At 31.5% G+C, this 17,459-nt stretch overlaps 1 protein-coding gene across 3 annotated transcripts in view; it reads left to right on the forward strand.

Annotated features, from left to right (window-relative positions):
• Positions 1-17,459, forward strand: part of LOC143052163 (uncharacterized) — a 43,246-nt gene that overhangs the window by 15,578 nt on the left and 10,209 nt on the right. For 2 of the 3 annotated variants that reach the window (XM_076225114.1, XM_076225115.1), the window contains exons 10-13: positions 3,352-3,477; positions 5,819-5,946; positions 8,010-8,106; positions 16,566-16,730. In XM_076225114.1, the coding sequence (XP_076081229.1) occupies positions 3,352-3,477; positions 5,819-5,946; positions 8,010-8,106; positions 16,566-16,730 (516 nt within the window). The remainder of the gene's footprint in view (positions 1-3,351; positions 3,478-5,818; positions 5,947-8,009; positions 8,107-16,565; positions 16,731-17,459) is intronic. The other variant, XM_076225116.1, reaches the window with a different exon arrangement.

The raw sequence follows: 17,459 nt of genomic DNA on the forward strand, positions 1-17,459 counted from the left end.
ATAAATGGGGGTCTGAACTGGGGGGAAAGGGAGGGGGGGTCAATTAGTTGTTAAGAGAATTTTTCTCGATTATTTTTATTCAAATAATCTCAGTTTATTTAATTAATCGTTTTATTCAAAGGAGGCGAGTAACACTTTTCTATTACTTTGGTACATAAGCTATCCACAGATAACAATACTTAGAAAAACAAGACTGTTTATTGAAATGGCATCTTTTCTTTACCCTGCAAAATTATTGTTATATATTCTTTAAAAAAACTTTACACCCTATATATACCTATATACCTGTTTCCTGTACCTTAAAAAGAAGACACATATTACAGCTTATTTCCTAATTCATGTAGAGCAAGACTTAATTTTGGTTACATTGCTTGCTTTGTTTTTATATTGTACAAAAGTAATTTAGATAACATCCAATTAAATTTAACTATAATTTTCACAGGTTTAAGTTTGCCTATATTTATTGTTTGAAGATGACAATCTTAAGTGCATTTAAGCTTGGGTAAATGTTTATACAAACAAAACAAGCAAGCAAACCAAAGTTTAACTCTACAAGCCGTAGGAAGTTAGCTGTAAAAGAAAATATTCTGCAGTTTTAGAATCTTATTCCCATAAACTAAATACAAAGTTACAGAGAATGGTACATATACACATAAATAGAATAAACACATATTCTGGAGTTGAAGTGTGCTTGAATGTGACACAGAATGTTCATTGAATGTGAACATTGTGTAAGGGTATGTGTGAAAAAAATATCGCAGGATTTGAAATATAATTAAATTTTCATTTGCTCTTGGACTATCATATTTGGTATAAATTGATTTAATAGTCTTACCATCATAAGGTGTTTTTTTTATGAAATCAGCATCTATTTTTCTTAAAATATGTTTCCTATCAGTATGTGGTAATTAAATTTATTGAGAGAAAAAATTAGCCGGAAATTTGATATATATATTTCAAGTTGTCATTATATATGGTGTGATTGCCACTGTGACCAACGACCGAATGATGTACAGTGTATGGCTCTGTGTGATTTATGAAGAATGAGCAAGATTCAAGATTTTATTGTACACTCTGACAGTTTACACTGTTACAAGAGGCAAAACCCAAACATGAGAGGCACCTCATCTGACAAAATAGAAAAACACTATTCAAAGAATTGTCTTATTGATTGAATGGTGTTTAACAACACTTTCCGCACTGTTGTGCGAATACACGGAGGTCATGTTTTATTGGTAGATAAAGCTACAGTGTCCGTAGAAAAATTCAATACATATTTTTGGCAAAAAAATACCAAACAGAAAAAAAGGCAAGCCGATATGTAATATTAAAATCATTCTTTTATTAAATCAATTGGTTATGGAGAAGATGCAGCAAAAAGTACATTTAGATAAAGATAACATAACAATTTCCACATGACTGAAATTTTTATTTCTGTTTACAGAATTACTTCCCTTTGAAAGTCACTTTTGCGTTTGTAGACAATGTCGGACTCAAAAACTTGTGAAATACGTTAACTTTGACTCAAAAGTGCTAGCGTGTAGAAATGATGAATTTTCGAGTCAAGTTAACGTACAGAAATATGAATATTAATATTTTACGAAAACTGCTACTAGGTTCATGTTGTTTGTACTGTTTGAGTATCAGACGTTATAATATCTGAAGGTCATAGTATTTTTGGCGCAATTCAGTCGAAAATCTCAGTTAATTTAATTAATCGTTTTATTCAAAGGAAGCGAGTAGCACTTTTCTATTACTTTGGTACATAAGCTATCCACAAATAACAATACTTAGAAAAAGAAGTCTGTCTACACGCTAGCACTTTTGAGTTTACTGTTTTCACGTTTATAAATAGATTTTGAGTGTCACGTGATAACCACGTGATAATTTGAGAATGTTATCTTTAAAAACGAAAATTCATATTGTCAACTTACTTGCAAAACTAAAAGATATAACAAATTACACTATAAATAAGTCAAAAAGTCTTTTTATGAAAAGTTGAAATTTAAGTATCATTTTTTCATTTTTTTGAAAATACAGCATTAACCTAAACGCGGATTACTTCTACACTAAGTTTGACGTGAGAGTTTGTTAAAAAAAAAGTAACAATCAACTGGCATATTTAAAAAGAATAATAATGGACCCAAGGGAATTGACAATTACACAACACATGACAGAAACAAAGGGATATTTTATTTATATATGTTTTCGTTGTTTTGTTAAGCTAAACCAAATCCTTGAAACAAAAAAGATAAGAAAAGGACAAATGTAACAATCTGAATTTAAGCTGTATTTCATTTCCCCATTGAAATAATTCAATTTATAATGTACAATAACTATCAGTTTAAAAGAAGAGCGAAGGTACCAGAGAGACATTCAAACTCATAAGTCGAAAATAAACTAACAACGCTATGGCTTAAAAAGAAAAAGACAACCGGACAAACAATAGTTCACAAAGCACACTTTAGAAAATATCACCAGCCAAGCAGTCATCATTTATTTGTTGACATGAACTATCATTAATATGGTGATAATTATGTATCACAATTTTTTTTAATTGCTTAAGACTTTCGACATCAGGTATAAATTATTAAGTGTATATTTGCCGAACCAATCGGGAATTTCGTTTTCAATGCTAGTTTATTCTTTTGTAGACGAAACATGGACACAATTTTAAGCCAAGTAATTTTGAAGAAATTTCTTAATTAAATCTCTACATTGCGTACATTTAACAGAATTAAGATAATGATAATATATCGCCAAATTTCTAGAAAATAAACTATTTTTGTCGTTATTCATCTTGGCAGTATATTCAATGTCTTAGCTGTTGAGATGCTATATATAAAGGCAACAGTTGTATACCGCTGTTTAAAATTCATAAATCGATAGAGAAAAAACAAATCCGGGTTACACACTATACTGAGGGAAACGTATCAAGTGTGTAACTATAAAAATGATAAGGGAAAAATAGGTCCTTTTCGGGGTCAACCATGTGGACATTCCCAGCGCAATTATATTCATGAAATCACATTTCATATCATAACTTTGAATTAATTCCAACATCAACAACGTTATGTAAATTTAAATAATATTTTTAGTGTAAAGTACTGTGGATTCATTTATTTACGGGTCTACCAATTTTCCTGATCGAGGACCTTGCATTTTATTGGATATTTCACTTCGTGGTTTTACTTGTCTCTGCATACAAAGCCTATAGAAAATGTGTAATTCTTTGAAAATTTGAATTCATAGAACCTCTGTACTCTCGAAATCTACTAAAATTGGTGTTCAACGAATAATAATAAGTCCACTGTAATGTTATTAGTGTAAAATTATGATGTATGATTTCAGTTGCTACTACGAATGTACCAACAACAGCTGTACAATCCTGTGTGGATGATTCACATGTTCAGTGTGATCAATCTGCATGTAGAACAGCATTAAAAATGTTTTGCAGACTTACATGTAAATTGTGTTGTAAGTATCCTGCCGATGACCGTTAATTTAATTTGATTTTGATTTTATGTGTTTTCCCGCCATTAATAGCACCGTTTTTGAGCTATTTCGTGGCGGCCAATTTTTATTGATGGAGAAAGCCGGAATGCCCGGAGAAAACCACCAACCTCCGATAGGAAAACTGACAATCCTAGTCAATTAAGATTGGAGTCGAGTGCACCCGCATGAGCGTGGTTCCAACTAACAACCTCTGTTGACAGGCTAGTGATTACAATAGTAACTACTTGGACCACTCGACAACTAAGGCCCTTTGAACATTAATGTTTCATTGCCATTTATTTCTGGGCTCAAATAGCACATTATGTAGTAATCATAGGTAAAATTGTGAATGGAAATGGGGAATATATAAAAAAGACAACAACCCGACCAAAAACAAAAAAATAACCGAAGGCCATCAATTGGTCTTCATCACATCGAGAAAAGCCTGCACCCAAAGGCGTGTCTTTTGCTGCCCCCAAAACAAAAATGTGTATGTGTTACGTAATAATGGAGGTCATACTAAACTCAAACATATAAATAAACTAAAATTAAAAATCATACAAAATAAACAAATGTCAGGTGAAAACATGCAACGGAGTTCAACACATTTCGTCAGATCTCGACCCTCCACTATACATCTAGCCAATGTAGACAAAACACACAACAATACGTACAGTAAAACAACAGTCATGATATGTATTCGTTTACTCTAATGTTTAACATTAGAAGTAAAGTCAGAAACATATTTATACATTAAAACATGTTAAATCACAACTACTTCATACGGTCGCTGATGGATAATGGCCTGATAACGTCAGGAAAACGAGGTTTATTCCATGTTATACATTTTTGTCAACATGCTTACCTTCTGAAATAAAACTTCTAGACAAATGCAAACAACCGAAAAGGCAATTACTATGCGTGCATATTGAAAAAATGAATTAAACGAAGTAAAGTAAATAAAGGTAACAGTCGTATACCGCTGTTCAAAAGTCATAAATCTATTGAGAGAAAAAAAAAACGGAATACAAACTAAAACCGAAGAAAACATATCAACTATAAGAGGAAAATAACGGAACAATAGAAACACTGTAGTGCAACGACATCAATTGCCAACATATATACAAAGAAACGAGCTATTTGATAACAGCTGCCATATACTGACTCGGTACAGGATATTTATGAAAAATTGGTGGGTTTAACATGGTTTAATGGCTAGCCAGACTTCCCGATTGTATGGCAATGTTAAGAATTATCGCTAAAATGGCACCATGCGCTATGTGACAGAAATACAACACAAACAATAAAAGAACACTCAGCACAGAGAAACGCACAAATAAGTATCAGAATAGCCGTTACAACAATTAAATAATTACGAACATTAATTAACGTCTGTTTAACTGGTATTCCTCTACGTGTTATCTAAATGAAATTCATTTTGTTTTAATATAACAACAATTTGATTCAATAAGTTAACAACGAAAAATTAGCATGATTAATGGTATCTGATATTTTCTGGTAAGTAAATTCACCAATAACCGTTCACAGATGCAATACAAAAGTACAAAGTGTGGTCATAATAAGAAATTGATCATATACATATCAATTCATAGATTGTAAAGTGAGACATTAATATTCTTTGTTTACAACTATTCCTTTGCCCCTAGCCGATGTTAAGTCCATTTGCAGTTCATATAAACTTATCACTGTGTTATCTCATGTTATAATTTAAGGTCAAAAGAAAATTCATATGACGTTTCCAATTTTGATTTCATATTTTGCATTTCCCTTCCAAATTTTTGAAAACCACTTGAACCAAACTATTCGTATGCTATCATTTAATTTTGATTTATTGCACAAATATGCGTACAAAACTGCATGTTGATTCAGTTGTTTTTATCATAATTATAACTCGTTTCTAAAGAATATGTCAAAATAAGAACAAACAATATAAAAAATATTTGCAAATAAAATATCGCCGTTCCTGGAGCTTTCAATCATGTAATCGACATCTCTTCAGTCTTATTGCTCTTAATCGAAAAAAATTAAAACAGAACGTCATATATTTCTTCCTTTCAATTTGCATAAGAATATAATGAAATCAGTTTCAATATTTAGATTTTTTCATAGCAACAAAAAATGTTACATAGACCTTTGTTTTCTCTTTCAGTAACTGACATAGAGTTTATATTAATATCCTTGAAATATTCGTCGTGAATGGTAATACAGAAATAAAGATAACTTTCTACCATTGTTCAAATTAATTTTTTTTTATGTTTTCAGAATCAATCTTCAATAACTTTTTAATGTAATAATCTTTCAGTAAATTCAAAACCTAAAGAATGTTCTGATCTCAACATCAGAGCAAGTGGAGTGCATACAATTTATCCTTATACAACCTCAAATCCTGTCGATGTTTACTGTCAAGTTGATTCTGGACACATATGGACTGTAAGTTGAATATTAGTTCTTTGATTTAAAAAAGTTGAGATAATATGTTAGTATGACAACTCTTTGCAAGAGACCACATGACACCTAAATTAACAGCTATATATCACCGTACGGCCCACAACAAAACTTCCGGCATAATTACTGTACACAAAATGAACAAAACCAAGGTATGTACCACAGCAACAAACACCAACTACTAAATTACAGGCTTCTGTCTTGGGACAGGCACATACATTTTAACGCTGGTTTTAACACGTTAGCGGAATCCAACCATAACCTGGGACTTATGTGTAACAGTGTCTAATGTGTATGTTTGTTTTGCTTATACATTGTTGTTAATACAATCGTTAACTATAAGATCAAGTTTAATACACTATTACCTTAATACCTATACCAAGTAAGGAATATGACTTATTCCATTTGTTTGATGTGTTTGAGCTTTTCATTTTGTAATTTGATAATTAACTTTCCGTTTTGAAATTTCCACGGGCTCGTTATATTAGTTATTGTACATTTTAACCATGTATATTTGAGTTTTATGCATTACAATGTTATGGGTTTCCTGTGATAGAATGTGCTTAAAAAAAGAATGATAAGTTTTGCATAGTTTAAAGATAAAAAAATATAATTTATAATACCTTGAATGAATGTATCCTTTTGTTTTGATAACCTTCTAATAACAGGGTATAAAACTGCCTGTTGAGAATAACTTATAACCCAGGGCAATATAATGTAAATCAATCATTAAAACTAATTTGAAATTAAATCAAAGCCACGATGAACATTTAATAAGTAAAACAAGAAGGTTTTTTGATAATTTTGTATTATCTATTCCGAATCATAAACTATATTTATATTTCTTCTTCCATCACATTTTGTTTTTACGGTGTTTGATGGTTTCGCAAGATTTCTCTATGATTTTTTTGGCATATGATATTGATTTAGTATTGCGCTTTTGAAACTGACCCTGTTTAAACGAACACTTAGTACGAGCTATCTCCACAAACACTGTTTTTCTTGTGATTTTGTATCTCCTTTGCAACCGTTAAAAATTACAACTAAATTAATTCACCAATTTGTTTTTTCTATCCTCAGGATCTACAGAATAATTTTGACCTAGATGACCATATGACAGTTTTTCCCCTTCTGTATTTCAAATAGGAAAAATGTAATTGTTACTGGTAAACCGTAAGTGATGGAGACCTAGGGTCTTTTGAATTGAGGTCATTGGTCCACAAATAAGAAATTGAGATTCAGGTCAAAGGTCAATGGCAGATTCTAATTTGTTATTTTGGCTAAATGTATTTTTTCTTTTCATCAACCATATAAAATTTCAACCGAATAATTTTACTAAACTGATATTTGCGACGTGTCGTAACATATTTATTTTGGTTAAAAGGGTGCGTTGACATTTTACTCGAAATAAGCCGTATAAGGATAAAACTCATTTCCCTTACATAGTAGAGAATAAAGGTCATTTGATTTCAGATCCCGGTAATCAACGTTCAGGTCAACGGTAAAAATGAAGTCCTAGATTTTGACCTTTGCTGTAGATTTATATCTATGCATGATAAAGCCTTGGGATCTTTTGCATTATATGTTAGTAGACATATGACCTTGCACATGTCAACCAGAAGTAATCTTTTAAAACCAGAAGTAGAGATTTATCTCCCTAATTCAAAGCAAGAAAGTATAGAAACTATATAATTTTAGAAACAGAGTAAATTAAAATATTATATAACACCGGAAGTAACTTAGATTTAACCAGAAGTAGCTTATTATCTTCCTTGATTGATGAAAAAAGACCCGAAACATAATATCATTCTATAAATCAGTCTGTGATAAACTATCATTTAAGCCTGGACATTTTGTTTTCATAAACTTGTCTTATCCTTTTCTGATTAATTGGTTGTGGAGATCATCAACGATAATCTATAATTATTTCATTCTAAAGAATAACACGACGGAACGTATCATTTGTTATCACCTTGAAAATTTGAATACCGATATAAGTTTGGTAGTTAATTGCAAAATGTGATTTATTAATTTCTAATAAATAACAGGTTATGCAGAAGAGATTTGATGGCTCTGTGGACTTTTACAGGAATTGGAATGCTTACAAGCATGGATTTGGTAGTCCAAGCTCCGAGTATTGGCTAGGTAATTAAACAAACTCTACAGATGGAAAAGAATTTTTAAATGAATTCAATATGTATTTACATGCATTTCTTAACGGCTGTTTCTTTCATGTTTTCTCTTTGAAGCAAAAGAATTTTGCACACATTGAGTTTGATGAATTGACAAACGAACAATTTCATGATAACACATTTAGTATTAAATACCGAACATTACATTAATTTTATTTTTTCCAAAAAGTGATAAAAATCGTTTTACTACTGATAGCTTTTGAGATATCAATATGAGAATTAAAACAACAAAACTGGTCAATTAAAGTCATATGAAACGAGTGAGTGATGAAAAAAATGTTTATCCAATTCTTGAACCAATGCATGTATATATCTTAAACTTAGTCCTCTGTGCACGAATTTGTCATTTTTTACGCAAATATATCGTTTAATCGTCATTTTTTTTTCTCTTTGTCTGTTTATGATTTTACAAATATGGCTGCTCATTAAATGCCGTGTTTTGAAGCTGAAGTTTCCCGATTGTCACCTTATAATAAACAATTAACAAAAACATAGCTATTGAGCACGTGTTTAACATATACAATCAGATAATTGTTTATTTTAATGACAAATCAATACGTATTGCGATCACCGGATTTTTACGAGGAGGGTTACGCTCAGGTCACTATGCATACGGAAATTATGTCAGTGAATTGCTTCCAGGAAAGGAAGCAATTACAAATAAGAAAACTTCTTCTAAATGTGGACAAATTAAAGAATTTTCCTCAGAAAAAAATATATGTACATAAGTTAAATAAAGTTGTATAATGAAAACTATCTTTTTAGTTATAAAAAAACATATGCATATTTTTTTTTAATTTGAGGTTTCTTATGGCTTTAAGTTAAGATGGCCGAATAATAATAAAAATACTACGATATACGATACACCGCATCGCTATTTGTCTGCAATAACTGCACGGGTGTCATTCGGTTTAACGAGAGAAATGATCGTGAAAGAATATCTAACGGCGGTCAAGTCGTGAAAGTTCTGATAACGGATTGTGAAAGACATTTAATCGAGAAGACATATGAAAGGTCAATACATATTCTAATTTAATTAATTACACAGACAAATTTACGACAAAATAAAACTGTCTGTCAAAATGGTTCAACATTATGATCAGTATGTGAGAAAATCCAGTTTTAAAAGTACATAGTTATTACAAAACAATAAAAGGCCGATTGCTTCTCGACATTTCAATGACATAAAAAATGTAAACAAACATGATTTTTTTTCACAAATTCGACTAGAAAAACTACTTTAATACAAATAAGGGCATTCTATTTGAATTAATAAAATGGTTCTCATAGTTATTTTATTTAAACATAATCTGAAACTTGTTAAATAAAGAACTATTTACACAAAAATTGATTTTTCGGATCGTGAAAGATCACTTACGGCATTTTTGAAGATCGTGAAAAGGATCGTGAAAGATCTGATGCTACGAAGACGTCCAAATTATTCTTCAATTATATCATAATTAATATTTGTTATTGATATTGAGAAAATCTATTTAGGTCAACATCTTCAACAGCTTTAAGCTTTTCACAAAGTATTAATATTTTCAGAAAATGCAATGTAAAATAGCTGGATGATTGTAGAATGAAGCTTTGTATTGTCATGTGAAGTAATCACGAGTTATAGGATACCCACATTTTGTTTATTGGATCCTATAAACAACATGTCCGTCAGACAGGATTCACCTGACCCCGAACTTGCCTTATTTCATGGATGAAGATTCATTTTTGTGGTCAAGTCCGTATCGCGGATTCGTTAAGCTTTAGGATAACTGTCTGTTGTTATGATTGTGAGGTGTACATTTTCGACTACTGCAAGGTTTCAAATAATATCGAACTCATTATCATGCATCAGTCGGCAATGCTCGTTTTATGTTGTCTAGCCTTTTGTATATATACCTGTATGCTATAGCGCCGTGGTATCTCGTGTATGATGTACATGTCTGTCTGCATGTTTCATATATGACCATGATGACGTCAATTGTATTTGATATATTGAATGATAATAAGATGTCTATGTCTGGCTGTTGGTCAGGGTTCATATACTAATAACCTTATGTTTCGAATTAATTGGCCAAGCATAACTTTTACATTTCTCAGTTTCTAAGGCACTGTAAGGATCGGAACACATTTATTTGGTCTACGGGATATTTGTAGACAACTGTATGTCATGGTTCATCTGACCTTGCACTCTTCTTATGAACCATTGACAATCATAACTTTAAAAAAGAAGATGTGGTATGATTGCCAAAGAGACAACTATCCACAAGAGACCAAAATGACACAGACATTAACAACTATAGGTCACCGTACGGCCTTCAGCAATGAGTAAATCCAATACCGCATAGTCAGCTATAAATGGCCCCGATATGACAATGTAAAACAATTCAAACGAGAAAACTAACGGCCTTATTTGTATAAAAAAAATGAACGAAAAACAAATATGTAACACATAAACAAACGACAACCACTGAATTACAGGCTCCTGACTTTGGACAGGCACATACATAAATAATGTGGCGGGGTTAGCGAGACCCCCCCCCCCCTCCCCCCAACCTGAGACAGTGGTATTATAGTACAACATAAGAACGAACTATAAAAATAAATTGAAAAGGCTTAACTCATCAGATGTGCAAAAACACATTAAGCGCATTAAGCGCATTTGACACTTCTAGTAAAACCCTTGATATTATAGACGTTCAAAAAATTAACTATCATAAGTAAAACAGACTAGACATTATAGCATTTGCGCTCTGGTATTCTATAGTCTGTAGTATATAGTTAAATCAATCCACATCTGCGTTGTATATACAGAACTTAAAAAAAGTACTGTTGCACAAAATGTTGGTTCTCGTTCAATCTCAAATTACTCATGAAAGATGCTGTTTTGCTGTAATTTTTTGTTTGATGGATATCATTTTGGTTTAAACGTTGCATATCCATATTATTGGCTAAATAGTGTCGGTCTGCCTGAATTGCACTTGACGATTCTCACAGCTGAACCTTTCAAACTTATTTAGAGACGTTTTTAGTTGTTGTTTTTTTAACTTTCGAGGTAAAGTGTTGAATAAAAAAAATAGCTTTAATGTTCATCCTTATCAAATTAGTTACAGGCTTCAACCAGTTGCAGGTTTATCAAATGGTAAAAAAAATACTGATTTCTAATTACTAGTAGTAAGTCTGGTCACGCATTATCTTTCACGATCAAAATAATGCGTTGCCTGATCTTTCACGATCAAGTTTGATGGATATTCAACAAATTCAAGGTTTTCATATACAAATTAATACTTTTAAGAGAAGAAAATACCTTCATTTTACTGTACTATCAGATACACCAAAGTTTAAATTTCAAATATATCACGATAAACTGAAATATGACTATTATAGGTACAAAAAGCGTGTTATTTGTAATTTATTTCATAGACATGCATTACGCCTTTTGTGTTTTTTCATAAAGTACTGCATATTTTCTCTATCTTATTTCACAGTTATGTTGAGAAAACTAAACCATTTTGACAGACATATTTTTTTGTTCGGATTTGTTCCGCGATTTGAAAATTAAGCGATTTTTTCAAAGATTCTGACCTAGAATTTTCCTTAAATGTCTTTCACGATACGTTACCAGAGCTTTCACGATCGTCTCTCAATATTTGACCGCCGTTAGATATTCTTTCACGACCATTTCTCTCGTTAAACCGAATGACACCCGTGAACTGGGCATCGCAAAGGTTCCCTTAAAAAATTTTGACACAAAATATATGACGCCACATGGAAACGTAATGGTTGTATTACATCAGAATTAAAGCGGGGCAAATGCTCAGTTAAACAAGTGCAGAGTTTCAAATACCTAAAAGGTGTACACAAAAAAAGACGTGGTTTGATAACTAATGAGACACCTCTCCACAAGAGACCAAGTGACAGAGAAATTAACAGATAAAGGTCATCGTATGACCTTTAACAATGAGCAAAGCACTAAGAATGACTTTTTTCATTGGTGTATGTAAACCTCCTCTTACAAACCTGCTCGTGCATTTTTCATTGTTATTCAACGCAAAATAATTATCTAAGATACCTGGGACGATCTCATTTCACAAAGGATTTCTTTTGTCTACTTATTGTACCTCGAACTTATTTACCCGGTGTAGGTCTTTAAGTTGAGGTTCAATTTACTTAAAGTTAATCGGGCCTGTCTAATTAGATACGCCCTCTTAAAATCAGGGGGGCCGAAATAGGATCGGAAAAAACACCTGGCAAACTACCATAATTTACATTTTTTTTTTAATTTAAAGTGCTTTTTGTTGCTTAAATATCTCAGACCAATAATCAAACGGTATTTTGTGGAAATAATAACCTGTCCCGAACTGGGAAATATTGGCTGCAATAGTAATCTATTTATAAAAAAAAAGTCCATATCTCATTTACTTATAGTGGCCGTTATTGATTTTAAATTCATGACAATTTGTTTATGGCATTCGTGTATCGTGGAGAAAAAAGAGGGAAGGGTGGCTTAACTTACTTTCGAATTTCGATCATCATGGCTCCTCTAATTTATTATATTACGGCATACGTTTTACCTCTAGCGAACGCTCTGCCTTATTGTAAAAAGTGCCACTCTAAAACTGTAAGTATCTTCTTCAGATTGATCCACTTTGCATCTAGTCGTGAATATGCATGACATATTTGCCACTGGACACAAAGGAGTGATAAATTAATCAGCTTCATTTATTGATTTATAATCATTTGTCTTCAGTTGATATTTGTCTCAACCAGTTTTCCAATTTTTATATATTTCATTTTTATTTACATTTAAATTTTTAAGCGTAAATCTTAGCATTTCTTCTATCATTTTTTTCTTTGCATTTGATCTTTTTTTATCATTAAAAAACGTTGTTGTAGTAATAGGGGGGGGGGGGGGGGGGATTAGAGCAGAAAAACAACTTTTATTGAGTGGCAATAACTCATATATTGCAGCGTACAATGACGGCTGTCTCGTCTAGGTGACAACAATTGCTGTTTCAAGTTTATTTATATCTCGGAATGGTATAATAGTTGTCATAACAGCAAAAAAAAAATGATAAAACAATGTTGACAACAATTTATAAAAGGATTCAACTTATTTTGGGCGTTTAATTTTTTATAGTGTCTTGGTGATCGGTTTTGTTCTAGCAAAAGTCACAAAAAATGTGAAAATCAGCCATGCGGCTTATTTGAAAAGATTTAGGTGACCTTTCTTGTTGTTTACACATTTCAATCATTCAACTTGTGCGTAGATCGTCTTTCCCTCTAATGTTTTTTTTTAAGTTATAGATAGCGTGAAATTCTCACTACACCAGGCATCGGATATATATTCCTATTTAATACCTATTATATTTCGATCGGGAAAAGTTCGTATTTATATATCGAATAAGCCAAACGACTTACCAATTTATCAAGGGTATACTGAGGGACGGGAGTGGCCAAGATATTTCGATGTTTCTATACCCAAGTGAATCATTTGGTTTTGAATAAAATAAGATAAAGGTATACATTAATTCGACAGCAACCCAAAGACACAGATAAATAAAATTTTTTAGAGACAAATTTCATTTTTTTTATATATGAATAAGGCCGTTAGTTTTCTCGTTTGAATTGTTTTACATTGTCATTTCGGAGCCATTTATAGCTGACTATAAGGTATGGGCTTTGCTCATTGTTGAAGGCCGTACGGTGACCTATAGTTGTTAATTTCAATGGAATTTTGGTCTCTGGTGGAGCGTTGTCTCATTGGCAGTCGTACCTCATCTTCTTTTTTTGTATAAGTCTTTTTTTATATAGAAAAATGCGTATAAATACAGAATAGTTAGCTCAAAACCGATCCATGACTAAATAATAGTTATACGGAGTTAATTCAATAATATTTACCGTCAAATATTATACATCCGAAAAGGCACATTTCATTTAATATTATTTACCGTCAAAGATTTCCCAACTGTTTGGTTGAAAAATTTCACCCCACCCCCCTATTTTAATTTTAGATCGGTGAAAATTTAAGAAGCTGTAATATAAACCAGTAAAAGAAAAACACTTCACTGTATAATATAACGGTAAAATAAATAATGATAATGGATGACGACCAGCGGCAAATAAAATCAATATTCAGGACGATAACATGTAAATATAAGTTTTTTACTACACTAACCTCCGAGTCGGTTTTTTTTATCGTGTAAGTTCACAAGATATTTAATTTAGTTCGTAGGAAGAAAAGTCACCCGACCCGGATACATTTCCGACTCTGAGCCGGTCAGTCTGTGCTCTTACTCTATGGTGCCACGTGTTTATCGTTCAAATAGAATACCAATTTAATTAACGTATTTGTTTGACCCGTTAGGAATTCTAACAAATGACCTCCCCCTCTCGAGGCGAACACCCCACACGAGACCAACCAGGAGAGCGTTAGTGATCGGTAGTACAGAATATTATACCACAAAACTGAAGTACAATACACAATACAGATTCACAGAATTCTCAAAGTTACTAAAGCGAGCTAAAAGTATCTAACTTTAATTGGATGCGTGAAATGATATTGTAAACTACACGTAAACATCGATGATCAACTTCAGGGTAGATTTTATGGATTAACGCTCTCGGCAAATTAAAAAAGTCTTGCACCTATTATTTGAGTGGTCCGAATGTAGCCAGCTGTTCTAAGTCTAAATTTCTGTCCTTATTCAATATATCCTCATTTTCCAGTGGTGTTTTAAAGCTTCACGTCCAACCTCACTGTCGATCTCCTATTGCACGACCTACCTATTTTAATTAAAATTTATGTGTTTTAGTCTTTTTGAAACATGCATGAAATATTTGCTACTGGACTTAAAGCAAACAACAATCAATCAACTGAATTAATTTCCCTGTACTAGCACACTAAGACAAGATCTTGTAAAATGCTATAATGTACAATTTCTATTTAAATATTTATGGGTTTTGGGTTTTTTTTTTCTCTCTTCAATATATTACATAACTGACTGATTACTAAAAAGTTTTATATATTTTTTTCTATGGTTTCTATCTTCTGTTTTAATACGATTCTTAACATATGATTTTTTTGTCAGGCAAGGATAAAACTAAGAAAGATAAAAGTTTTTTTTCAGATGTGTTTGCTTCATTTAGACATGAAAAGGGAATAAATTAAATTAAAGAGTTTGTTTTCATATAATACATTGAACTTGCGAATATATCTCACCTAACACGTTTTGATCGGGCAAGTGAAACCTAGTTTAATACAGTTTTATTCATTGAAGTTTGCATGCATAGTTTTTATTTTAAAGTAAACAAATAAGGAAAGATCTATTAATTAATTGGACTTAATAGACAAAACTAATTATTTTGCATTCGCATGTAAAGTAATGTAAGAAAATTATCGAATCAGAAACTTAATGAACATTTACCGGATGAATACTGTGAAAGACCTTATGCATTTATGTCTGTTCGATCAGAAGTTCTAAAACAAGCTTTTTAAAAAGCTAATTATTCATGTTCTTTGAAGAGTTTACTTACTGTTTTCTAAGGTCTGATCTTTACGAATCTATTTCAAGATTACACTGACAGATAAAAAAAAAAACATCAAGTATATATAGCATGAAGTTGTTGGGCAGAATATTCATTGGTCAGTTATAAATGAGGTCTGTATGGAATTTTGAATGCCTCATTGATTAAATAAGAAATCGATATTTTGAAAAGTTGGCTAAAAAATATAAATGTAGCCCCTAATTTTGTAAAACTATCATTTGGTGATATTTTAATGATACAACAAATTATGATAAATACATAATTATATGAAGTAATGCCATTAAATCGGTCCGTTTTCATTGCAATTTGGTAACTGTTAATTGTGTATATCAGTCTGAGTACTGTTTAACTATCATTTAAGTTGAACATATTTATACTCGTCTAATTCAGGGGAAATAGGTTTCTGCAAGGCCTTTTTATGTACTTTTCTTATATTTTTTACGGTTTGTAAGTCAGTAAATGTTCAATGATTAAGTTAATATTGACATTAAAAGACCTCCTCACAGATAATAAATGATGCTAAACGAAAAATTTACGTCGAAAGAAATGATAAATACAAATGTACAAGTTCTATTTTTAAAAGTTATCATGGTTTTTTTAATCAATTAATTTTACTTTTTTTTTAATATGTGAAAAATTCGGAGAATTTTAAGCAGTTTTGACATTGTACTATGTTTTACATTTTGTATTTGTTAAATAGATATATATTTGTATATTATATAGTGTCTCATAAGCCTTTCTAGGCTGGGCTTTTGTCTTATTTTAATATTGTGCAATGTATAATATACAATCTGTATAAAAATCTGTAGACAAATATGTGACATTTTTATAAAATGAATTATTATTATTAAAATATACAAATTACAGGTAATGACAACATTCATAGAATTTCAACCAATGGTCCTCATGAACTAAAGATCTTGTTAACAGATTGGCAAGGTGTTACCAAGTACATTGTGCGCCATGGATTTTACATGGACAATGAACAGAAACAATATCGTATATATTCGTCTCATTATTCGGGAAATGCAGGTAAACTTATTCACTGCTGCTAGTGAAATGTAAAACGTGATGGGCATTATCCTGTTGCTATGGTTTTTCTGATAATTTATTTTATGTTTCTTAGGTGAAAATAATATCAATACGAATACACTGATACATGTGATGTAACTGTTGCTGAAGAGTCGGCATACGAATGTTAATTTGGACGGCCTATCCGTTTTTTTTTTAAAAGAATAACAAATACAGTGATGTCTGTAGAGGTAGATTATACAAGTACATTTATATTGTTCAATAATTACATTAGATGTATGTTTCATTATAATACGTTATTCTGATTGGCTACACTGCAATCTCGCGTTATTCCTTAACCAATTTCATTACACAATAAAATTTATCATTCATGATGGCACGAGGTCCCACGATAAAGTGCACATAAAAATTAAATAACAACTTGATAAAAATCGTGTTTTCATGATCCTAGTTGAAAAGTATTGACTGCTTCTTTATGTAACTTCATAAGGTTGTAAAAACATTGACGTGCGCACATTTATAGAATGAAGCGCTTTCGCACGTCATACAAAATGTACTTCGGTCAACGCTTTTATACCTCAATGAAGTTTCAAAAAGAAGAATTCAGTTCTTAAATACAGGATACAAAACAAGCACATATTATGTGTTCTAAAATGAAAACCGAAAGTTAAGATAATCCTTTATGTACGTTTCAAAGTAATAATACAAAAGAAATATCTTTCAATTTTG

This window comes from Mytilus galloprovincialis, chromosome 11 (genome assembly GCF_965363235.1).
Source record: "Mytilus galloprovincialis chromosome 11, xbMytGall1.hap1.1, whole genome shotgun sequence".
Lineage (NCBI taxonomy): Eukaryota > Metazoa > Mollusca > Bivalvia > Mytilida > Mytilidae > Mytilus > Mytilus galloprovincialis.